We start from the raw sequence: 25,604 nt of genomic DNA, 5'->3' as shown, positions 1-25,604 counted from the left end.
ATGTGACACTGACGACTGGAGTAATGATGCTGAAAATACAGCTTTGATCACAGAAATACATTACATTGGAACATATATTACATATAAAACAGTTTTTTTAATTGGTAATAACATTTCACAATATTACGGTTGTTACTGTATTTTAGATCAAATAAATGCAGCCTTGGTGAGCAGAAGAAACTTAAATTCCAAACTCATTCAAGATCTCGTGATTGTAATACAGTAAAAAATGTTGTTACTGGGAAAATGTAAAAAAGAATAATGGGGAAAAATTGTTTTTTATTTTGCTACTTAATTTTTTTAGAGTATAAAAACATGAACATGAACACAAATTTTGGTGTGTTTTGTGAGATTCAACCTAAAAGACACACACACACACACATTCACACACACACAATAATGTTGAACTTAGCAGTCTTGTGTAATCAAAATGTTTTAAAAATATTTCAAACATCTCGATTCAGTACAACCATGAACAATATACAGAATAAAATGTATAAAAGCTGTAATTTGACACTTATAAATAATATTCTAGACTGGGGATCTTTAAAAGGTAAATAAGACAACTAGTAGAGGCAGTGTTAAAACACACTGACAGGCACAGGAGCTCTACAAAATCTATATAAAAAAAATTATTTCACTGAAAAAAAAAAGATACTAAATGTAGGAGGTTGCAATCAATTTATTTTAGCTACATTTAAATACACAAATTTTGCTGAAAGTTAGTCAACTAAATTTATATAAATGTACCTAAAATAAATTGATTGCAACCGCTTACCTTAAAATAATTGAGTAAATTCAATGATACATTTTTTTCAGTGTTCATACGAAGCATATCAAGAAGTCTTTTCCTTGTTGCTGGTGGTGTTCTGCTGTGATCTAGTGTGCACTGACCAGGGAGGCGATGTAGACCCAAACAGAGAGCACATTACCGGGGTACGGGTGCACGTAGACCGCCAGGGCAAACTCTACATTTGGGGCTTCAACCTTGTGAACCCCTGTGCTGTGAACGGCTTCAATAATTGGCCGAATCTCTGAGAAAGGAAGGTGCAGGGGAAACCCAGATATCTGAAACAGATCAGTGAGAAAACAACATTAAAGGGGTGATTCACTGCTGACAATTAAACGTGGCCGCCTATTTTTTTTATCTGTGCTACATTTCAAGAGAACAAGGCCTACAGAGTTTCTCTTTGGAAAACTATACTGCACTGGGCTCAATCTGACTTCCAGCTGGAAGTACGATCTGTAGTTTTAACATATAAACGGGTAGATCTGGATGCAGGTAACATGGAAAAAGAGCACACATTGTTCATTTACTGACATTGCAACAACACAAAGATGCTCGAATATTGGCTAAATCATTCTTTAACATCTCACTGAGCATGTCTGGCCCTCACGCTGACCTATAAACAGCTATATTAGCTGATATTTGTACTGCATGTAAAGGGCTTTTCACACTGAACGCGAAATTTGACTGGAATGTTCGGCGCGATGGTGCTTTTGAATCGAAACAATAGATCTCTATGGGGCTATTCACACCAACAATCATTTGCGGCACGGAAAAAAAAAAAAAATTTCATCCTGTGTGTCGTTTTTCTCCCCCATCGTTCCGCGATGAAACAAGCCGTCCAATCAGATGTATATATAATGTCAATATAATTTATATTAAGGGGGCAGTCGTGTCCTAATGGTTAGAGAGTCGGACTTGTAACCCAAAGGTTGCGGGTTCGAGTCTCGGGCCGGCAGGGATTGTAGGTGGGGGGAGTGAATGTCCAGTGCTCTCTCCACCCTCAATACCACGACTGAGGTGCCCTTGAGCAAGGCACCGAACCCCCAACTGCTCCCCGGGCGCCACAGCATTGGTTGCCCACTGCTCCGGGTGTGTGTTCACGGTGTGTGTGTGTGTGTTCACTTCTCACTGCTGTGTGTGTGCACTTGGATGGCTTAAATGCAGAGCACAAATTCCAAGTATGGGACACCATACTTGGCCACACATCACATCCAATCCTTTGCTATAAATTCTCCACTGAATCATGTTCACTTTCTTCCATGTGTGCAAATGATATGAGTCATAGCTCATAACATTTGCTCTCTAGATCTTCAGTATAAAAAAAAAAAAAAAAAAAAATCGAATGAAATATATTTCTACACATTCTACACTGTTTGAAAGCAAACAGACATATGATTATGACAATATATTTTCTGTATGTGTTCTGTATGCAGCTCATGGTATTTTTATAACAATAAACAATGTTTATGACAATAAGCAGTATTCTATAATAAGCCTATTATAGAATCAAAATCAACTATAGATCACAATCGGAAGTTATTACAAGAACTCGATGATGGTTTAAAGTGGGCTTTAAGCAAAAACTAATAATTAACATGCATAACTTTTCAAATGTGGCTTGATGCTACTTCTGTTTGTATTTTAAGATGTTTACTTGTAAGCATTATGGATAGTTTGTGTTTCTGGCATGGAACCAAACTTTATTTATCTTAATTTAATGCTGTATATTGAGCAGCGGACAACGTTAAATCCATATACGAGACGCATATCTGAGGAAAAATGCATTGCTGGTCGGCGCCATCTAGCGTGAATTATGCAATGAATGATCATTTCCCTCTCGGTGTGAAAGTAACATTCATCTGCGATTCTTCTCGCTTTTTCGCCTCGCTCAGTGTGAAATGGCCTCAAGGCTATTAGCCTGTGTAAAGTCACCCTGTATTCTCCCAGAAGGCTTTGCAGCTCGAGGCGATGTTCCTCAGCCACCTCTCGTCCTCCGCTCAGCTCTAATTTTGGCAGGAACTGACGTAACGTAGAGATGCAGTAGCGGTTCCAGCGCGTGGGGTGACGTGGACGCCATTCCATGATCTTCTCCCTCAAAACCTTCTCTATCCTACAGCACAGGAGCACAGAACTCAATCTCATTTCATCAGATATGTGTACCTAAACGATCGGTGTGTGTTTGATTAAAACTAACCTGTCTTGTAACTCAACAGCAGCTGCTCTGTCCGTGTGTCTGTAAACCAGGACCTCCGGCTGAAAAACATGACTCAAAATCAATTCTGACTCCACAGTTTGGCCCAAAATGGCAAGAAACGCCTGCAGATTAGATGTCACTTCAGAAAGTGATTTTAAGATCCATCAGAATTAGTTCAGAATCAGTTAAAGGGTGACTTGCTAAATCGAGGCCTGTGATTGGTGGAGCCATCCTCACCTGCACACTTGAGAGGCCGGGATCAGGGAACGATCGCGAGAAAAACGGTTTCCAGAGATTTGGCTTAGAGACGTCAAAACCCATTCTCACAGGTGCAGCGTAAGGCTGGATATTAAACCACACCTGAGACACACAGACAGATATAAAAATAAAAAACAATAAAATTACCATACAATATTGCTTTTTATCACATCACATAAAATAAATGGCGGAAACAAATAAATGACTGGTTTGGAAAAATTAAGGTTTTTTTCAATATATCTTAAAACGTATCTTATGCTTAACCAGACTACATTTATTTGATCAAAAATACAGTAAAAACAGTAATGTTGAAAACAGTTGTTAATTCATATTCTTGCAGAAAATGTGATACTTTATTTGATGAATAGAAAAGCTTTTTTTAATAAAAATAAAAATATTCTGTAGCATTATAAAAGTCTTTATTGCTTTTTTTTAAGTATTTCTGTTTTTTAATCTTTAAAGACTGGCAGTTTATCACAGTTTCCGCATAAAATATGAAACGGCACAGCTGTTTTCAAAATTGATAATAATCAGAAATATTTCTTGAGCAGCAAATCAGCATATTAAAATGATTTCTGAAGGATCATGTGACACTGACGACTGGAGTAATGATGCTGAAAATTCAGCTTTACATCACAATAATAAATTACATTTTAGCATTTATTCACATAGAAAACACTTATTTAAAACTGTAGTAATATTTGACAATATTACTGTTTTTACTGTACTTCTGATCAAATAAATTTGGTTTCAAAATCTTAAATATTCTAAACTTTTTACTTCCATATTGACTGTAAAATGTATTTTTGCACCGATATGAAATCAGTTATGATAGTTGTGATACATTTAATTTATTTATTTTTTTGAGGGGTGGAGTGGTAAGTATGATTACTAACGTTATCTGAGTTGATCAGGCAGCCGATGGTCTGTAGGGGGCAGAATGTGTCATATTGTCCGTAGTGCTGCCCAGTGCTGGGATTCCAGATCAGATAGCGGTTCTGCTCATACGTCAAAACGTACGCCGTAGGGCCCTAAAACAATGACAAACCCATGCAGGCATAAAAAAAATACAGTTTTCACATCCATCTGTAACATGTCAGTTTTGGTTTTGTTCTGTTTCTACCTTATTTGGTTCTTCCTGTTTTAGTTCCTGTCCTAGTTCTGTTAATTAATGATCCCCTTCACCTGTGTTTGATTAATCATCTTGTTTCCTCGTTTGTTCCTCTTCCTTTATAAGTCCTCAGTTCTGCCTTTATGTTTGTCGGATCTTGAGTTTACATAGTGCCATATGTGTGTTGAAGCAGTTTATTAAATATTATTCTTTTGTTTGTACTTTTGTGGGACGCCTTATTTTCACTACAACCACAGGACCCTAACAGAAGATCCGACCGCGACAGAAAGCCAGACGATCGCCGGAGACCACTAACATCATGTCTCCAGCGGAAGTCGCGCTGTACGGGCTGCGGCAGGGCGGCCTGAGGTTGGCGCGATATGTGGAGGTTTTCCTCGAGCTTACCAACCGGGTGAGCTGGCACGACGCAGCTCTGGGTGCGCGTTTCCTGCTGGGGTTGAATGACGAAGTTATCCGCTGTGAGCTTCCCACAGGTGATTTTTCCTTGGTCGAACTTATTAACCTAGTCTTCTTCCTTAATGGGCTCGACGAAGAAATCGAGGAGATTCCCCAGACTCGTCATTCCGCTCCAGCAGGAACGCACAGCGTCTCCCCAGCTCATTCCTCGCCGGGATCCTCCACATACCTCGCCAACGGCTCCTCCCGCCTGCCCAACCCTATAGTTTCGCCAACCGTGGCGAAGAGAAGACCGCCGCAGAAGGTGAGGAACGGTCCGCCGTCCCCGGCGATAATTGTACTTCCGTCCGCGGCGAAGAGGATCCCGCCGTACTCGGCGATGAATGTTCCGCCCGCGGCGAGGAGGATGCCGCCGAAAAGGGCGATGAACGTTGCGCCAGCTGTGGTGAAAAGGGTTCCGCCGCCCACGCCTCAGATTCAGGAAAGGGGGCTATTGGATGAGGCTCTTCCCCCGGAGTTCTCGGCTCCCATGCTCACACCAGTGACTACTCCTCACCAGCGCCATCCAGTGCCTGCTCCTCGCCAGTGCCATCCAGTACCTGCTCCTCGCAAGCGCCCTCCAGTGCCAGCTCCTCGCCAGTGCTTTCCTGTGCCTGCTCCTCGTCTGAGCCCACCAATTCCGGCACCTCGCAAGTGCCCACCTAAGTCCCCGCTGGTTCCGTCCAGCCCACCTGAGTCCCCGCTGGTTCCGTCCAGCCCACCTGAGTCCCCGCTGGTTCCGTCCAGCCCACCGGAGTCCCCGCTGGTCCCGTCCAGCCCACCGGAGTCCCCGCTGGTCCCGTCCAGCCCACCGGAGTCCCCGCTGGTCCCGTCCAGCCCACCGGAGTCCCCGCTGGTCCCGTCCAGCCCACCTGAGTCCCCGCTGGTCCCGTCCAGCCCACCTGAGTCCCCGCTGGTCCCGTCCAGCCCACCTGAGTCCCCGCTGGTCCCGTCCAGCCCACCTGAGTTCCCGCTGGTCCCGTCCAGCCCCGCGCATCCCGTGCGCCCTCTAATGTCCGCGCTGCAAGAGCGCCCTCAAATGTCTGCGCTGCAAGAGCGCCCTCCTGCGTCTCCGCTGATCCCGTCCAGCTCTCCTTCGTCTCCGCTGGTTCTATCCAGCTTCGCGCCTCCCGTGCGCCCTCAAGTGTCCGCGCTGCAAGAGCGCCCTCAAGTGTCCGCGCTGCCAGAGCGCCCTCAAATGTCTGCGCTGCAAGAGCGCTCTCCTGCGTCTCCGCTGGTCCCGTCCAGCTCTCCTTCGTCTCCGCTGGTTCTATCCAGCTTCGCGCCTCCCGTGCGCCCTCAAGTGCCCGCTCCTCCGGAACGCCCTCAATTGCCCGCTCCTCCGGAACGCCCCCAAGAGCCCTCTCCTCCAATATGGCCGCCTGAGGGGAACTTTCCCAAAGAAATTTTGGGGGGGGGCCATATAGCCTCAGTTTGTGTGGCCAGGCCAAAGGCCAAGGCCACAAAAGACCCAGATCCGCCAAGGCCGCCCGAGGACCCCGATCCGCCTAGGCCGCCCAAGGACCCCGATCCGCCAAGGCCGCCCAAGGACCCCGATCCGCCAAGGCCGCCCAAGGACCCCGATCCGCCAAGGCCGCCCAAGGACCCCGATCCGCCAAGGCCGCCCAAGGACCCCGATCCGCCAAGGCCGCCCAAGGACCCCGATCCGCCAAGGCCGCCCAAGGACCCCGATCCGCCAAGGCCGCCCAAGGACCCCGATCCGCCAAGGCCGCCCAAGGCTCCAGATCCGCCATGGCCTCCCGAATCTCCAGTCCTGCCATGGCCTCCCAAGGCTCCAGATCCGCCATGGCCTCCCGAATCTCCAGTCCTGCCATGGCCTCCCAAGGCTCCAGATCCGCCATGGCCTCCCGAATCTCCAGTCCTGCCATGGCCTCCCAAGGCTCCAGATCCACCCTGGAGGCTTCCCTTGTCTCCTCCCTGTCCTGGCCTGCTCCAGCCTCCAGGGCGCCCGCCCCCCCTCCCCGATGTTGCTGTTACGGTGCGGGACGCACCTTCCGGGAGGGGGAGATACTGTAACATGTCAGTTTTGGTTTTGTTCTGTTTCTACCTTATTTGGTTCTTCCTGTTTTAGTTCCTGTCCTAGTTCTGTTAATTAATGATCCCCTTCACCTGTGTTTGATTAATCATCTTGTTTCCTCGTTTGTTCCTCTTCCTTTATAAGTCCTCAGTTCTGCCTTTATGTTTGTCGGATCTTGAGTTTACATAGTGCCATATGTGTGTTGAAGCAGTTTATTAAATATTATTCTTTTGTTTGTACTTTTGTGGGACGCCTTATTTTCACTACAACCACAGGACCCTAACACCATCTCAGAGATTTGTGATTTGCCACCCTCAGTTTTATTGACGCGTGATTGGCTAAGAGGCCAGTCACTCACCTCAGGAATGGCGATGCCTATGATAAGCCACGCCCTTTTGCCCATCGACAGGAAGTAGTTACAGAGTAACACAGCATGCTCCTCCTCATCTCCAGCTAGCAACGTTAGGAATTGCTAAAACAGCATAAATCAGACAAAAAAAAAAAAAGTGTATATGACACAATCTCACAGAACAGAAACAACCAAGAGAGACGTCAATGTTTCCTCACATCGCACGTGCTCCATAAGTCACAAACCCCAACAAAAGACACGCTGTCTGGAAGAGAGGGAACGAGCGACACGTATCGTGCAACCAGCTCCTGAGGAGAGAGCGAAGGAGAGGATGAGCAGAATGACAGCACACACAGATGAGCTGGAGTCTGAACAGTGTGTGGACGGACCGTGGTCTCCTGAGGGCCATTTGGGAAAGCGTCCAGCAGCTCCTGCGGGGGGTTCAGAGGCCGTATGAAGCGCGTGACGAAGACGGTTTTGCCGTTGACGTCGATGACGGTGGTGAGACAGGGCCGGTCGGGAAAACGCCGACTTGCCTCCTTCTCAAACACTTCACTTGCTATCAACAAACGCTCACCTTCCTGAGAGTCAAACTGAGAGGAGAGAGAGGTCAGAGGTCATAAAACAGGTTTTACTCTGAAGTTTCCCTTACTGTCTTTTAATAAATTGAGCTGTTCAAAAGTTTGGGCTCAGTAAGATTTTTTTTTTTTTTATGTATTTGAAAGAAGACCAAAGTTGCATTTATTTGATCAAAATACAATAAAAACAGTAATACTGTGAAATCTTTTTTTTTACAGTTTAAATGGCTGTTTTCTATGTGAATATATTGTAAAATATAATTTATTCCTGTGATCAAAGCTGAATTTTCAGCATCAATACTCCAGTCTTCAGTGTCACATGATCCTTCAGAAATCATGTTGATTTATTGCTCGACAAACATTTTATTATTATTATTAACATTTTTATGGAAAAGGTGAACCCCCCTCCCAGGACTATTTGATAATAAGAAATTGTAAAAGAACAGCATGCATTTGAAATAGAATTTTAGATTATTATACATATCTTTACTGTGATTTGTGATCAATTTAATGCACCAAATAAAAGTATTTCTGTCTTTCTCTTTCTTTCTTAAAAATATTAATGAATTAACTGACCCCAAACCTTTGAATGGAAATGTTGAGAAATTAAACCTGATCTAAACACAACTCCACTAAACAGACAACACTTGCAGGAATGTCTTGGGTTAAGTTACATGTATTAAAAGTTAAGCTGAATGATGCTCACAGATGCTGTCGATGACTCTTTAACAAACAATAATCATGTTTACAGTAATACACTCACATACAATTGAAGTCTGTGGGGCAAGCCATTCTGGCCAGACAACAGAAATGTTCATCTTGTGTATTTGTTAAAGCGCTTTTAGTCATTATTCCATATCAAATGTTTTATATTTAAGCTGTGAAGTTTTTTATATTGTCCTTGTAGAGGTGGGACAACAGTCAGCAGATTTTTCTCCATGTAAACAGTCCCTTTCTTGCATCCTTTCTGTAGATCATGTGGAAATCTCCCAGCTTACAGGCTTTAGTAAAGGTTAGTAATCAATTGTATCACACTGGTGTGATGTTAACGCATAAAGGTTTAAGCATTATGGTGATACTTTGAAAACAGTGTGAATGTCAGTGTTTATGTTAGTACAACGCTTTTCCCCATAGACTTCCACTGTAAATAAACATGATTCAGACTCCAAATGTTACCTTTACATCCTTCATCTATTAAAAGCAGTCAAAAAAAGAGAGAGGAAAAAGCAATATTGAACAAAAAAATATAAAATTCTTATTTTTACGAACATAAAAAAATAGTGCAGTCAAACGATTAATCGCAATTAATCGCATCCAAAATAAAGGTTTCTGTTTACATAATATGTGTGCATGTACTGTGCATATTTATTATGCATATATAAGTACACACACATACAGCATATATTTTGGAAATATTTACATGTATATATATACAGTGCCCTCCAAAAGTATTGGAACAGTAAAGACAAAATTGCTCTGTTGGCTGTGGAGTCAAGAGATATACAAATATGATTAAAAGATGAATATGAGACAAAACTACAGAATGTCATTTTATTATTGGGTGATTCAACACATAGATGTTTTACCAGCTAAGTTCAGCACTTTTAGAGTTCATCCCTCTATCTGATGTGAGCATAAGTATTGGAGCAGTTGCCTCTCAGGTCTTTCTAAGTGATCAGCTGTGTCCTGTTGCATTAATTCTTCAGATATTAAAAGCAGGGAATGTGTCGTATCAGTTATATCCATTACTTCTGTATTCTGAATCTTGCATTCGATGATGACACACACAAACCAGGATGAAGATGAGGGAGCTGACTTTGAGAGAAAAGCAAACAATTTAAATGCTAAAAGAAAAGAGGAAGTCAATTAGAGCTCTAGCAAAAACAAAGGGCATGGAGAAATCAACCTAACCCTAACCACCAGCGACACCAACAACGACCTGATCGGCTGAGAAAACAACAGTAGTTGATGACAGACAAATCATAAAAGCTGTGAAAATGAATCCTAAAAGATGTGTCTGTAAAATCAGCAACAACTTCCAGAAAGCTGGGGTGATGCTCTGACAATCTACTGTCCTCAGGAGACTTTGACACAGCATTACAGATGCTACACAGCAAGATGCAAACCTCTGACCAGCACCAAAAATAGAAAGATTAGAGTTTGCAAAAAAGCACAAAGGTGATCCAGAAGAGTTTTGGAGCTGTGTTTATGGACCGATGAGACAAAGATGAACCTTTATCTAAGTGATGGGAAAGCAACAATGTGGAGAAACAAAGGGAACTGCAATGATCCCAAGCAGACAGCCTCATCTGTAAAGCATGGTGGAGGTGGTGTCATGGCATGGGTATGCATGGCTGTCTCTGGAACAGGCCCTCTCAACTTTACTGATGACTTAATGTATGATGACAGTAGCAGAATGAATTTGGAAGGGTACAAAACAATCTTGCCTACCAATATTCAAGAAAATGCCACCAGATTCATTGGGAAGTGCTTCATATTGCATCAGGACAATGACCCAAAACACCCTGCCAGTTCAGTCAAGGACTTTATAAGAGCAAAGAAATGGAAAGTCTTAGATTGCCCAAGTCAACCTCCAGATTTAAATCTGATTGAACATGAATTTCACCAGCTGAAGAGGAGAGTAAAGGCAGAAACTCCCCAAAACTCCCCAACAATCCCCAATTGGGATTGGCTGCATTAAAGGCTGGGAAAAGTATTTCAAAGGATGAGAGCAAGAGTCTGGTGATGTCTATGGGTCACAGACTCACTGCTGTGATTGTGTGCAAGGGATCTGCAACTAAATAATAGCTTTTAATCTTTTATATCTGCCTTATGTTCAACTGTCCCAATACTTATGCTCACATCAATGAGTGGGATTAACTCTAAAAGTGCTGTTCTTTTTATTTGGTAAAACATGTATGTGTTGAAACGGCTAATAATAAAATGTGACATTCTGTAGTTTTGTCTCATATTCATCTTTTAATCATATTTGCATGTCTCCACAGCCAACAGAGCAATTTTGTCTTCACTGTTCCATACTTATGGAGGGGACTCTATATAAATTATATTATTTATAAATATATTTAATATATAAATGTACCATATTTTTCTTAAATATATACATGCACGTGTGTATGTTTATACATAATAAATATACACAGTACATGCACATATACTATGTAAACAAAAACATTTATTAATCACGATTAATCATTTCACAGCACTATAAAAATATTTTTTTTGTCATCACATAACACTTGATAATGAAGCAGATTTTTCTGCTGTACCTTTTCTCTGATGGTGTCTCCAGGAACCAGCTGGGGTTCAATGGTGATGAAAAGGCTGAGGAAAGTTCCTTCACTCAGGCTGCGGACGGCATCATATCCACCTTCACTGCCCAAACTGCGCTCCTTACTGTATCCCAGCAGCACTGGAGGAGTGGACACCTTAAACGTACCATCAATCTAAACAAAATGTACAGATCATATAATAGATACACATCACAATCAATTAAACCTGAATATTTTACTTTACAGATTAAAAAAATAAAAAACACTAGCCAATCAAATTTATAAGAGATATATTCCGTCAACCTATCAGAGGGGAGCAGGATTATTTTAGAGCATATTTCCATTATACACGAACACTTGTACAAAAGCAGAAACTGTCATGTGCTCTGTATGAAGTGTTGGTGTTTGGTGTCTTGCCCGAGACTGCAGGTAGATGGTGCTGAAGGGAATCTTGATGGAGCCGAGCCAGTGCCGCTCTATACGGGTGTGAATAGTGTTCCCTCTCTCCCGCTCATCCTGACGGAGTTCAGACAGACAGGTCAACATTAAAATGACTCTGGGAACGATCCATAAGCACATCAGAATATTTCTCACCTCCACCACATCATAGAGGACCTCATCGAAGATGTTGATGAAGACCTCATCTCTGACCGACTGCAGACTGGTGGAGCTGTAATCTCCATTTGGAGCACTGAGATAAAAGGGAAACCGTTGATTCACAGCATGTAAATACTGAAACATTACCTAGTGAGCTGCATACCAAGACAGCATTTCAAGGTATCATAGGCGCAATCCTTATGGCCACATACACACGACAAGTTTCAGGAGTGACAACCGCATTTAAATGTGCGAGTTGAGATGGAACGATTACCGGTTTAATGATAAACCACGATAAAATGTCCTGACGGTTAGCATCATCGTTTAATGTCGTATTTTGGCTTTTACAAGAGTCCTGAGGGCAATTTAATCGAGGACGGTTACCCTGTCGGCAGATCATGCAAGAAGAAAGTTGCTGCAAAAGGGGGAAACACGTCAAATTTGCTGAGCCATCTTCGCGATCACCACCCCCTGTTATATAGCGAATGCAAGGTAAACTAACTTTTACCTCAATACCAAAATTAACTTATTAGACAAAAAATATTGATTAGAGATACAATATTTCATTATCTCACTTGTAATTAACGCAAAGCTTCCGCAAAGAAAAGCTTGCAGTGGCTTTGAGTCAAGACGAACGAACACGTCCACACTATTAACTATTTAATTTATAGAATAATATATTGTATATTCGTAGTAGTAAACTTATTACACAGATTCTTTATTTATTTATTTTTTACCTATAATAATTATGGGGACATGACACATTGAATTGAAATTAGTGTTTTAAAATCTTACCTGTTTATAAATCCATTATGTAGTGTGCAAAGCAATCGTCCAGACAATATGATCACTAAAGCAATATTATAGTAGTATTAATATTAAATTCCTCTGATTTTATTTTCAATACAATCCAAAATTGAGACGCAAGACGGCAAGTTGAATTTGAATGAAACGAGAGAGCGCGAGAAGGAAATGCAGCGGTGATACGAGAGACATGAATGCGCACTGTTATAATGCGTCACTAATGACAACAGTCATCATAAAGAAGGAAATGCAGCAGAACAGAATCGATATTCCAGTAATTGAGTCATCTGACCCAACCAACTTATTTTGTTCATTTAAAGTGTGTTTGTGTGTGTGATTTATTATTATTATTATTATTGTTACTGCTAATATCACTGATGATAATAACAATAATAAATATAGCTGCAAGCAGCGATTACCGGGGCCAAGCCTGCGAATGGCCCGTAGAGCGGCACAGAGCGGGAAGATCAAAAACAGCAGAAATAGAACGTACATTGAGAAAACAGATAGGTTCAGAAGTTCAAAATTTAACAGAAGTTCAGATGAGAACGAACAAACACACGTTTCTGACTCAAGACGAACGAGCACGGAAGATCCAATGTCCGAAACAAAATCAACGTTCGCACCGCTTCCGCCATGGTACTTCTTGCGGTCTGGCCCTGTGCCACCCTGGCTTCGAACCCTCGACCTGTAAGGTTCGGGGCCGGTGGCTTAGCAGAGCACTGGCTGCCTAGGAAAGGTTAAGGACTGAGAATGAGCTGACTAAAAAAGTTCCTTAGCCTTTTAACCAGTGTAACACACAAATTTAAGTTAACTGTAACGCAGCTTATGGCTTAACTCGATATCTGAGGGGTCCCATTAAACAGAATGGTAATTGTTTAGCCTGTAACTTAGTCGAATGTTAAGATTATTAGCATAAGACAATGAACAAATCTTCCAAGAAGCATTTATCGGGAACGGTAGTGAATATCACAAATCTGTTCAGTCATTTCTGTGCAGGTCGGTCCAAAGATCATATGATTAGATTTTGGACAAAATTGGACAAACTTTGAATGAGTAGCAGCGAAAAAACTGTTTTTAAATTTACTTCAATATGGCTGACAGTCACATTCATGGAAAATGACAAATGAGACATTGTCAGAATCGGCATATCCCAGGGAATGAAAGGATACAGAAATAACAAAATTTGGACAATGCTTTAAAAAGTTATAAGCAAAATAGTGCATTTTTAGTATCTCACGACCCATAGTTCATGGTGTTGATGAAGCGTACCAAGTTTTGTGTCGCTTGATCAAAGTTTGGCCGAGATACAGCCTCTGAAACTATTTCGGGTCGACCTTGTTAACTTCACAGCATCATAACTTTTTTTTTCACCAGTAGGTCAAAAAATTCTGTTCAGTCATTTCTATGCGTCTCAGTCCAAAGATCATGTGAGCCAAGTTTGGGAAGAATTAGATTTTGAAGGAGGAGTAGCAATAAAACTGTTTTTCATTTAATTCAATATGGCTGACAGGTACATTAATGGAAAACGACAAATGAGACATCGTCAGAATCGGCATAACCCAGGGAACGAAACGACATAAAAATGACACATTTTGGACAACATTTTCAAAAGTTTAAAAGTTTCAAAAGTGCTTTTGCAAAAATTGTTATATCTCTGGAACACTAGGTGGTGCTCTCTTCATTGTCCGGGGTACCTCAAGGACATCGTGTTCATGATCCCTACCAATTTTTGTGCAGATATGTCAAATGGTTCAAACGATATTGCAATTTATGACAAATGTCAAAATGGCAGACACGTGGTTCAGCCAATCCTGGTAAAATTCATCCTCTGATTTAGCATGACCCATAGACACAAATACATAGAATACATAGACACAAAGATTATAATTTTCTGACTGACTGTTCAAAAGTTAAAAGCGAAAATTAGAATTTTTGGTATGTCACGACCCATAGGTGGCGCTGTTCCCAACTTTGGCATGGACCCTCAGATCATGGTGTTGATGAAGCATACCAAGTTTCGTTTCGATTGATCAAAGTTTGGCCAAGATACAGCCTCTGAACCAATTTTGGGTAAATTTTGTTAAGTTCACAACATCATAACTTTTGAACAAAGATGAATAAAAAAATCTGTTCAGTCATTTCTGTGCGGCTCAGTCCAAAGATCATCCGATCCAATTTTGGGAAGAATTGGACAGATTTTGAAGGAGGAGTAGCGAAAACAAAGAATACTGTACTTTTTAACATGGCCGCTACTGTAATGGGTGGAGTCTTAATGTAAGCTATCGAATGTGATCAGCATGAAGAGAGTAATCAGGTGTACTAAGGTTAATTTTTCTAGGATTAGGGGTTCAGGAGTTATTACCATTTCAATGTTGAATTTTTGAACTGGTGGTGGTGCTACAGAGTTGGTCCTAGAGACCCCAAAGTTGGTCAGATCACTATTCATGGTCATCACTACAAGTGTGCCAAATTTCATAATTTTCCTATGTTCCCTTCATAGGGCTGCCATAGACTCCCATTGGATGAAAATAAAAATCATACAGAAACAATAGGGGCTACAGCCCTTCGGGCTTGACCCCTAATTAATACTAATATTGTACTAATACTATTAGTACTAATATTGACTGGCAACTGGAGTCAAACTGCCTCGAAACTCAGTTCTTCCCAGAAGATCACTCAGCTCACAACATCAGAGAGTTTTTTGAGAATATGCTGGAAGAATGGGGGATTAACAAAAAAGACCTTGTCTGCATAAACACAGACAACGCAACAAACATGACAAAGGCTTTTGAAGGGTTCTCAGACGTGTGGCTTGAGTGCTTTGGCCATAATTTGAACCTGGCCATCTCAAAGGCTTTGAAAATTCAGAGAGTTGAAACAGCAGAGTCAAGGCCAGCCGCCATCTGGTCCAGGGCTTCTCACGGCGCTGGAGGAGAAGGCGAGAACTGAGGGAAAATCAAGCTGCCCTCAACATGCCACAGAAGGCTCTGATACATGATGTGGTGACTCGATGGGGATCTACATACAAGGTGGTTGAGCGTTTCCTTAGTCAACGGCAACCAGTCTGTGCAACACTGGCTAGAGAAAGAGGAGCATGGCATCTGATGCCCAAGGATACTGAAATAACTGTCATGGAGCAACTGTGCCAGCTCCTCGAACCTCTGAGAAAGTTAACGGATGCACTTGACTCAGAAACACGAGTAACACTGTCAGCCATCAAGCCTGTCCTGGACCACATCAATTGCGATGTTCTGGTGGAAAAGGATACAGATACATCCCTGACCAAAGAGATTACAAATTTAATGAGAGAAGACCTCAAAAATAGATACACAGAGAAAGCAAAGAGTCATGAACATGGCTTGTTTCATTGACCCCCGCTTCAAAAGGAGCTCTTTAGATGAGTCTGAGGCTTCAAAAATTGACACTGACTGTGTCCATTTGGGTGTTTTAGTGTTTTTTGTGCTTGTTTGTTGTTTTTTTTTTTTTCTGGCAACACTGACACTTTACCACAGGGATCGTGAACGCAGCTAGCCCCGTGCTAAGTTAAGACTTCTTTCACTGTTATTTTCTTGCATCTCACATACAGACGAAGACACTGATGCATGTTCAAATACGTAATTAACAACTAGTTGTTCAGTTCAGTTCCGTACACACTGCATAAAATGTCTGTAAATGTGGTTGACACTTCCTGTATTTTTCGGGAGTTAATGTGGTTGTCACTCCCGTATTTTAGTGAATTATGTGTGTACAGAAAGCGATTAAGGAGTAAAAGGTGTACTGACAACTGAATTTAGCTGCAGTGTGTACGTGGCCAATATGATACACTGTATTTTAAGAAATTACATTTTTTGTCCTAATTGTAATGCGGTATCACATCACAGAATGCACTGCGACAAGCTCAATGAAAAAAAGAAAAAAGTAGAAGAAACTTATTTAAATGTTTTTTTTTTTTTTATCTTTATGCTTTATTCCATACTGAAAAACAAAATTAAAATTCATCAAGATAAATAATTTATAATTTAAAAATAATATTCATGCTTCATTTAACATTGCAGAACATCAAGAGAAAAATAATTTATATTTTATAAAAAAATATTATTGATGTAAATATATTATAAATATTTATTCTTATTCAATACTAGAAAATATCAAGAAAAAATAAATAAAATTGATGATAAATGATAATTTATCAAGATCAAAAAGAAATATCATTAATGTGAATTTATTTAAATTGTTTTTTTTTGCTTCATTCAACAATTGAGAATATCAAGAACAAAAACGAAATTGTCAAAATAAATAATATATATTACTGATGTATATGTATATTAAAAATATGTATTCTTATTCAATACTGGAAAATATAAAGTTTTATTATTTAAAAAAATAATAAAAGTATAAACGTATTCAATAGTATACCTTTTTGCTTTTAAAATATTGATGCATCATTCAGTACTGGAATATAATAAAGAAAAAAAAATACCTCTATTTACCTATGTTTTTTTATTATAATTTCTTTTTGCTTATCCACCTTATTCCTAAATGCGGAAGTGAGCCTATGGATGAGACTTCCAGTCCATTAGCCTCTATAGGGAAATAACAAGAAGAATAACAATGTGCAGTAAATGGTAAAACTGTTTGTTCATAATTAAGATAATACACTAAAATAATATGGTAAGACACCAATTTGCAGTATCAAGCAGCAAAACGAGTGGTTTTGTACAGTTAAAAATAGCTGGAAGCAAATGAGACTGGAAGCAAAACTTACAAATGGCCCGCCCATTTTTACGTGAGGAATAAGGTGGATAAGAATGCCATTAGTTTAACTCTGAGTCACTGCCTATGTAGAGTATTTCATATGAGGTTCTGTTTCAGTTTGGAGGCTGCCTTTGAAGACAGCTGCCTGTGTAAGCAGCAGACAGCAAGACAGTTCACTCGGTTCAGGAATAATATAGGGAAGTAGTGTTTATGAAGTTATACTGGCTTTTCATGTCAGTGCTGTAGGTTTTAGTCTGACCTGAATGGCAGAACAATCTCCTCGTTCCAGCAGGGGTTTGGACCCTCAGCGGTAGACGTCTGCAGCACAGAACGGTGGAAAGATACCTCCACAAACGGCCTGATCAGAGGCTACAGTACACACACAGTACATGAATACATACAGTTACAGTCAAATAATATTCAGCTAAAGGTACAGGTATGGTGCAGTCGTGCTGTTACCTGTCCAAAGGGCCACTCACTGCCCTGTTGGGGTGTCTGGGATGACACAGGAGCTGTAAACGGCTCTGTGAATGAGCGCCCAGACTTAGCCGATGCAGGGGGTTTGCTGAAAATACAACAAATAATGTGATCTTATAGTGTCTTCTTATTGATCAACTTTTCTGGAAGTGTAGAAACAGGTACCTGGCGTAAGGTCTGCGAACGGGGATGTCATATCCTCTGATGATGTTGACCAGAAGTTTGATGTCTCCATCTGAGAGGTTCTGAGCCGTCACCTTCTTCCTCTCCTTCCTGCGAGGCTTCAGGGGCCGTTTGGGCTCGGCCAGTTTGAACAGGTTCCAGCCTAACACCCTGAAAGAGTGCCAGCTGAGAGTCAGTGGAGATATCCCATAACACACTGCGGTATTAGTGAGGGATCTGAGTTAATGTTCCACGTCAACAATAGACATTGAGACAGGACTTCATCAGCCTCACATACAGTGCATTTGTTTAAAGTCTCTATTTCTGTCCTGAACACAAAACACATATCTATTAACAGATGTTGATGTTGAACACGTTCCTGATGGACAGTCAGTCAGTACATTAGTGATGGAGATTCAGTGACTCCTTCTGTAGGTGACTTCATTATACCAGTAGATGGCGACTCTTTATGAGTGAGTCAACTGAATCATTCACTCAACCAATTCATTCAAAAAACTGGTTCATTCTCAAAGTGACTGGGTCTTTTGCATATGCACCAATGTGTGTGTGTGCCGTCTGAGTATGACCATTTTCATGAACAAATCATGATTTATCAATTTATGTACTGAGAGTATCAAAAGGCTATAAAGCAGAGGTTGTGGAAAGCCCTTATATGAGATGATCTCTGTGTTTATACAAATATGTGTATTTTATGCAAATTACTAGCCTGGGGCAAATTCTTTTATGATTAGTTTTCCTGTGTGTGTAAATATAAACAATATACATATTTATTGATTAAAGGGGACCTATTATGCAAAAATCACTTTTAATGCAAGCTACACAATTTAACTTGTTTATTGAACTGCTGCATAAAATCAATACACTCTTGATCATGCTGTTCCTCTGAATATCACTGTGGCTGTGAAAGCTAAAGTGGAGGAGTTTATCTTTCAATCTGTTCCTCACAAAATTTGAATGATTTTATAATGTTTTCAAATATTTTTGTTCCATTTGGGGTTTGTATGTATAATTGAATTGCATGGAAAAGAGCAGCATGAACATTCAGTTAAACGTCTCCTTTAGTCTTCTACAAAGGAAAGTAAGTTGCATGGGTTTGGAATAACATGAGAGTGAGAACATAAACACATAATTGCTCTAAACATTCACTATCAGTACTCAACAGCAGATCAAACACACAAACACTCTCTGAGTGTGTGATCTCCACATTAACACACACACACACACACTTTACACTGACTAACTCTACAGAGAATGGCACCTCATGAACACACAGATCTGAGGGGAGGAACACGAGAAAAATAAAGGAATATGGGAGACTGAAAACAGAACAGAAAATCCTCAGAACATACCCAGCACCTGGACCACTGAATATACAAACATACAGGAGAAAAAAAAAGAGAAATAAAAGACAGGAGCTGTCAAATAAACATCACTTTATACTGATTTAAGATAAGACAAAACCTTTCCTTCTCTGCAGTCTGTGCACAATCCAGTCATTAGAGACTGCTGATGGCATAAACGGCAATCAAACATGCTAATCTTCAATAGAACCATCATCAAAGGTACATGAAATGGATTTAGCGTCACACAAAAAGTCAGCATGTGTACACTGTAAAAAATGACCGTGATTTTAACGGTAAAAAAACTGAAAATGCTGCAGTAAAAACATGTTAAATGGTTAACGGTAAGTTCCTGTAAAATTTACAGGGAAAAACGTAAACTGACGTTCCCAGAATTCCCTGCGTTGCATTTCAAGTTTTCATTTTATGTTTTTTCTTTGAAATAACTGTTTCTTCTTAGTTTTGTTATGTTTATTAGGGTTGTATGTTACATCTAATGTTGTTAAATTAATGTTTATTGCCTATTCCAGTTTAATGAGTCTCACCATGATGGTGTTTAGTGCTTGTGTGAATGACACTGTGCACCTTCTATATATGTTATTGTTTAAAAGCTGCTTGTGATGGGCTTTGGTTCATCATGTGACTTTCTCATCACCACCTGCATTTGGTGGTTATCAGTGTAAAGGTACAAAACAGATTTCAGGACTTCAATAGGTTGGTATATTAACATTACATCAGTTAATGAAATTACGGTAAATTTAAGTTAAAACCATAACACCTAAAACGTTGCTACCGTATTTTTTACGGTAGAATTCCGGCAACCACAGCTGCCAGTTTTTTACCGTAAATTTTACAGATTTTTAAAAAAAACTTTACAGTGTACCAGACCATATCTGAATATGACATCTAGAAGTGGGTGGACCGTTAAAGATGAGGCAGCCTTCAGAAAGCCTCTATTTAAAGTCAGCAGTAGTGAATTAGATAAAAAATAAAGCTGTTTACCCGATGCTGGGAACCTCGTCCTCTGAAACCACATCGGACAGGATGAAATGATGCTTCGCTATGAGGAAACGATTAATAACTGACTCCCGCACCTGAGACAGAGAGACAAACAGAGAATTTAATTTTAAGGGCCCTTTGCTGCAGTCCATACATTCCACATTTATCACATAACTGTCCACTGCTATTATATCATTAAAACAAAGACAACAAAACAGAAGATATTTAGGGTCAGTAACTTTTGTTTAACATAAATTAATACTTTTATTCAACAAGGATGCATTAAATTGGTCAAAAGTGACAGTAAAGGCAATAATCATACAAAAGATTTATTCTTCCAAATAAATGCTGTTCTTTTGAGCGTTCATCAAAGAATCCTGGAAAAACATGTTTCAAGATTTCCACAAAGATATTAAACTGCACAGCTGTTTTCAGCATTGATATTAATAATCAGAAATGTTTCTTGAGCAGCAAATCAGCATATTAGAATGATTTCTGAAGGATCATGTGACATCGATTCACTTAACTATCGCAATTTTTTTATTTACGATTTTAAAATCGATTTTTTTTATACCAGAATCGATATTAATTCATATTAAATACATTGCTTTATTTTTGTCCTTTCTTATATACTAGGCGGATGAAAGTTACCTGTTTTATTCCAGCAGAGGCGATGTGTTTCTCAACTGGTGAAAAAATGGGTCACGGAGTGTACGGCATCGACAACAAAAAAACGCAATTCTTAATGATGCGAGACTTTTATTTTAAAAGACGTGCATGAAAGCGGTTGACACTAAGTAAAGAGTACCTGAGAAAAACGCGCTGTCAGTAGGCGTTTCTCAATGTCAAGGAAGGATCCTCGGAAGCCAGAATTTCGAGGATGCTACGTAATCGACATCCGTCGAAGGACTGTTCCAATGTCGAGGATCCTCGGAATTTCAACCAAGGACTGAGTCCTTCGTTCAAAAAATATCCCATACACAGGAAAGGATGCATAAGTGTAGCCTTCGCGCTCTTCGCGCGCTAAAATCACCCACAATCCTATGCGCGCAGCTTTGCTATCTTGCTCAAAAATTCAAAATGTCGGACGTTAGCGGAGTCGGAGCGCCAACGGGCAATATGCGTTCAAATGTAAGTATATTTACAAATTACAAATTACTTAAAAAACATTTTTGTATTAAAAAGTATTACTACCGTATTGATATTATAAATTCTAGAAATTACGTTATTGATAGTTAACTGAACCGGACCTGTCATTTAATTTCACAATTATTAGCCGTCACCGGCATTTCTTTAGTAAATAACTAACTTAGTTAAGTTGTCCAGAGTAAAAGCGGACCGTTTCACTGACGTAATGACGCAATAACGTGCACTTGCTAGCCTGTTCCATTTACGTGTTCTCCGAATGCTTAAGAGGAGCCTCGCCTAGCCTCTGAAGGAAGTGACTTGGAAGGACCAGTCCTGCCAAGGACGTATCCTTGACATTGAGAAACACCTAGTATCTGCGGTCAGATGAGATGTTGACAGGCTTAATGTCAGTGTCATTATTCTATCATTATTTCTTTAACTTGTTACGAAATAAAAAGTCTCTCACCTCAGAAAAACAAACTATCCTGTCCTACCAGATGTTATACCGTGTTCGTAGCACGCACTCTTCGGTAACGCGCTGTATATCACTTCACTAATAAAGCGCAGAAACTACGAGCATGCAACGCGTGAAATAACTGTACAATACCGACAAATCTCATAACTGTACCGCGTGTGTTAGCTGGGAAGAATTTGCATGAAGAACACTTCATGTTAGTATTGTATATTCACCATGGTAACTGTTGTTTCCATAACCCCAAAATACCATGTTATTTTCACTTTCACTCATTTTGTACATGTTTAAATGACTGTGGTGGCTCAAACCAACTTAATTGTATTATCAAAAACTAGTTTGGGACTGCTATTCAATAGCCTTACCTTTATAGGCTGTTTATTCAGTATTAATCATATTCTTAACAGTCTTAACTGAAATCTTGTGAAATAAATTTGCTTTGTTTTTGTTTTTAACAAATTTTTTGGGCACTTTATTTAAAAAAGTATTTTTCTATTGGGCTTTTTGTGGCCGTTTGTTTATGTTTACTGAAAACTGAAATAAGACAGGAAAAATGACTGCTAAGATGTGTGTTTTTTTTTTTTTTTTAATTGTGACAGTCTGTATATTAAGTGTATCATGCAACTTTTTCCCATGGTCTAGAGTTAAAAACAAAAAATTAAAATTGCAACAGCAATATCGAATCGCAATACTTGTAGAATCGAAATTCTTTAAAAAAAAATTTTTTAAAATCGCAATACATATCGTATCGGCAGGTAGGTGTATCGTCCCATCCCTCCTGAAGACTGGAGTAATGATGCTGAAAATTCAGCTTTGTATCACAGGAACAAATTACATTTTACAATATATTAGAATAGAAATAGGAAACACTTATTTGAAATTGTAATAATATTTTACAATATTACTGTTTATTACTGTTTTTTGATCAAATAAATGCAGCCTTGGTGAGCATAAGAGACTTCTTTCAAAAACATTTTAAAAATCGTATAGATTCCAAACTTTTGAACAATAGTGTAAGTAAGGAAGTTATTCCATAGCGAAGTTTCACTTGTCACTTACTCTTTGCAGATATTTTGCCACAAGGGCTCGATGTGCATCAATGTGTTCTTTGGTATCAATGATCTCGCCCTCCTTTAGTCTCTTCTCATAATCCTGAAACAAGGTTATTACACAAAACAGTTGTTTATTCTTACACATATTTAATTAACATAAGAACTACTTACAGGTACATACTTCCTAAAAAGATAAAACCATATTACATTGCACTGCAGCTGCTGGAAACCTCATGTCTTTCTGTGAAAAATGTCATGCACAGAAATCTACTCGACACTAGGTGGTAATACAATAAATTATGATCATTTACTTGTTTTCAGTCTTGCAGTGCAATTTTTGGCTCTTGCCTGGACAGTCTAATTTTCTTTATTTTGAAGTCTTTGGCAGTTCATCCAGTCTGGGCAATCTTAGGAAACAGAAAGTTTTCACTGAGGTTAAGTGATCTTACCTGAAACACTTTTTCAGATATTTCCCGCTCCATGGAAGGGACACATTTAAAGTGACGGAACTCTGGCACCTCCTGACTCCGCAGCCTCAGGAGACGGAAGCGACGGGAACGATGCAGCTCCTCATCGGTTAGGAAATTAAACTCCTCCTGAAGCTGCTCCAGGCGGAAATATTCAGGAACCGCCACATCTCCACCACTCACCACCTACAGAGACAATAAGACATCAAAACAAACAACAGCGCTCCTGAATACTAGACTCTAATTGGTTTTCTCTACTGTGGTTTTGAGCAGTCAAATACTTTTTTTATAATGACTAAACTGCATATTTCAGTTATTTACAGCTGCAGTTCGTAACTTTTTTTGGTTAAAAATTATCCAAAATCAATATTTGAGCAAGTACATAACCAGCCAGTGTTCAAAACTATCACCTTACTTTAGCGGTTAGCTTATAATAATGTTTTCAAATGTGAGTGGTACTGGTAGGAATTTGTGGGAAATTCGAGCATATTAAAATAATTTCTTAATATGACATTCGAATGATATGACAATCAGAGATTAGACTGTACAGAATTGAAATCTACATGCTAATATACACTATATACACAGTCACGCAATGTTGATGTTGTTAACATTAATAATTTGAGAACAAAGTATAACAATAATAATAATTTGCACAGTTTGATGTGATATGAACTAACCGATCATTAGATTTAATCACCATTGTTAGCGCAATTTAATGTAATGCTTTTTTTCCTCAGTTGGTCAGAACAAACGTGGCAGATTTGTTACTTACTTGTTCAGATGGCAATATACAGTGAAAATTCTTATTTGGGTCATATATTCCAAGACGTAGGCTAGAATCTGTTATTCCTAAGTACATTATCCACACCGGTGCGGTGACTGACAGCCATACATACACCTCAAAACATTAGATTCATCCGCATTGGAGCCGCACTGGTGCACATCACACACAATGAAGATTATTGTGCAAATAATTGCAATTGCTGGTTTTCAAACACAGATGGCGACAAAGAGGCAAAACTTACGGACTGCAACTTAACTAAACGTTGAAAAGAATCTTAAAGTTCATTGCCAGATGCCTTTCTAGATATGCTAGAGGCGCAGTGTAGTTTGGTGAAATTAAGATTTTAAATTAAACAATCGAAAACTATTTTTATGGAGGTACATTATCACTTACTTAACAACATTAAGAATTCTGTAAAATGTACCGAAAGTAGTTGCATTATTGAAACATTGTTGGGGTCATTGGGGTCGAGGCGAGACTCAGCCGCCCACTTTCCCAATTTCTTCATGTCGTTCAGTCCAGATGCTCCAATACATGCTATAGCGTCCATCTGCCTGAGACCACTAGAGAGAGAGAAAACACCGCATCTTATCCAGCGTAACTGAAAATAATGCGCTAATAGAGGGCTGGATCTCAGTTTGGCTCTCTGACCTGTACATACCCCCTCCAGGCTGACTGGACGGGGGAGCGAGGGGGACATCATCTTCCCCTACAGCCCATGACACACAGCAGGAGAGCTTCCCTGACGTCAACAGGGTCTGCGTGTTAGTGCCGTCAGCCTCGAAAGAGAACGGAACACCTACCACAAACAAGATAAAAACAACCTGCATCCTTTCACTTCATGACTCATGACTGTGAAGCACAAAACAATCTGTTTAGAAAGGTTTAAAGAGGTGTTTACCACTGCCGACCCCCTCATGGTTGAACGTGACTCTTTGGTTGCTGCTAAACTCCATCTCCTCAAACGGTGCACTGCCGGTCAGAACAGAAGATTCTGGAACCGGCACACACACCTCAGCCAGCAGGGAGGAGGACGAGCCGACACTCTCAAACACCTGCGAGACAACATCCAGAACGTTTCAGACACAAACAGACAAACAGCAATGCATTTGTGTGAAGGCACACACAACCCAACTCAGCCGTACCTGTAGTTTGATGCTTTCTGGCCAGTTCACTATCTTGAGGTTGAAGATCTGACCAAAGTGAACTCTGAAATCCATGTTGAGGGTTCGACTGTCTGTTCTGGAAACTTCTTTATCATTGTACAAGACCTTGATGAAGAGGGACCGTTTGACCAAATCCTCTCTACGAGCAAACTCGGCACTAGAAGACAAACAAAAACTACATTTTTACATTTCTGGAGAAAATCTGAATGTTTATCCAGGCAAAAGTCAGGGTGTATGTGGTCAGTATATGGTTTCCAGAGCCCAAGTTTCTAAAGGCCCACCAAACCGTCATCAAAGAACTAGCAGCAAT

At 40.1% G+C, this 25,604-nt stretch overlaps 1 protein-coding gene across 1 annotated transcript in view; it reads right to left on the bottom strand.

The window, feature by feature from the left end:
• Nucleotides 1-260: 260 nt before the first annotated feature.
• The window catches only part of cc2d2a (coiled-coil and C2 domain containing 2A), a 42,169-nt gene continuing 16,825 nt past the window's right edge, over nucleotides 261-25,604 (bottom strand). Inside the window, exons 19-39 of the mRNA XM_079400910.1 lie at nucleotides 25,274-25,451; nucleotides 25,030-25,183; nucleotides 24,780-24,927; nucleotides 24,553-24,691; nucleotides 23,324-23,527; nucleotides 22,882-22,974; nucleotides 20,226-20,317; nucleotides 17,866-18,033; nucleotides 17,683-17,788; nucleotides 17,483-17,592; nucleotides 11,659-11,755; nucleotides 11,482-11,580; nucleotides 11,062-11,238; nucleotides 7,586-7,789; nucleotides 7,415-7,504; nucleotides 7,206-7,319; nucleotides 4,139-4,273; nucleotides 3,222-3,344; nucleotides 2,985-3,043; nucleotides 2,723-2,900; nucleotides 261-1,068 (exon numbers count right to left, since the gene is read on the bottom strand). Coding sequence (XP_079257036.1) covers nucleotides 880-1,068; nucleotides 2,723-2,900; nucleotides 2,985-3,043; nucleotides 3,222-3,344; nucleotides 4,139-4,273; nucleotides 7,206-7,319; nucleotides 7,415-7,504; nucleotides 7,586-7,789; nucleotides 11,062-11,238; nucleotides 11,482-11,580; nucleotides 11,659-11,755; nucleotides 17,483-17,592; nucleotides 17,683-17,788; nucleotides 17,866-18,033; nucleotides 20,226-20,317; nucleotides 22,882-22,974; nucleotides 23,324-23,527; nucleotides 24,553-24,691; nucleotides 24,780-24,927; nucleotides 25,030-25,183; nucleotides 25,274-25,451 — 2,857 coding nt within the window. The 3' untranslated portion in view covers nucleotides 261-879. The remainder of the gene's footprint in view (nucleotides 1,069-2,722; nucleotides 2,901-2,984; nucleotides 3,044-3,221; nucleotides 3,345-4,138; nucleotides 4,274-7,205; nucleotides 7,320-7,414; nucleotides 7,505-7,585; nucleotides 7,790-11,061; nucleotides 11,239-11,481; nucleotides 11,581-11,658; nucleotides 11,756-17,482; nucleotides 17,593-17,682; nucleotides 17,789-17,865; nucleotides 18,034-20,225; nucleotides 20,318-22,881; nucleotides 22,975-23,323; nucleotides 23,528-24,552; nucleotides 24,692-24,779; nucleotides 24,928-25,029; nucleotides 25,184-25,273; nucleotides 25,452-25,604) is intronic.

Source organism: Barbus barbus (genome assembly GCF_936440315.1).
Source record: "Barbus barbus genome assembly, chromosome: 40".
Classification (NCBI taxonomy): Eukaryota; Metazoa; Chordata; class Actinopteri; order Cypriniformes; family Cyprinidae; genus Barbus; species Barbus barbus.
Note: the sequence above shows the minus strand (reverse complement) of the source record. Positions and strands in the feature narration are given on the sequence as shown.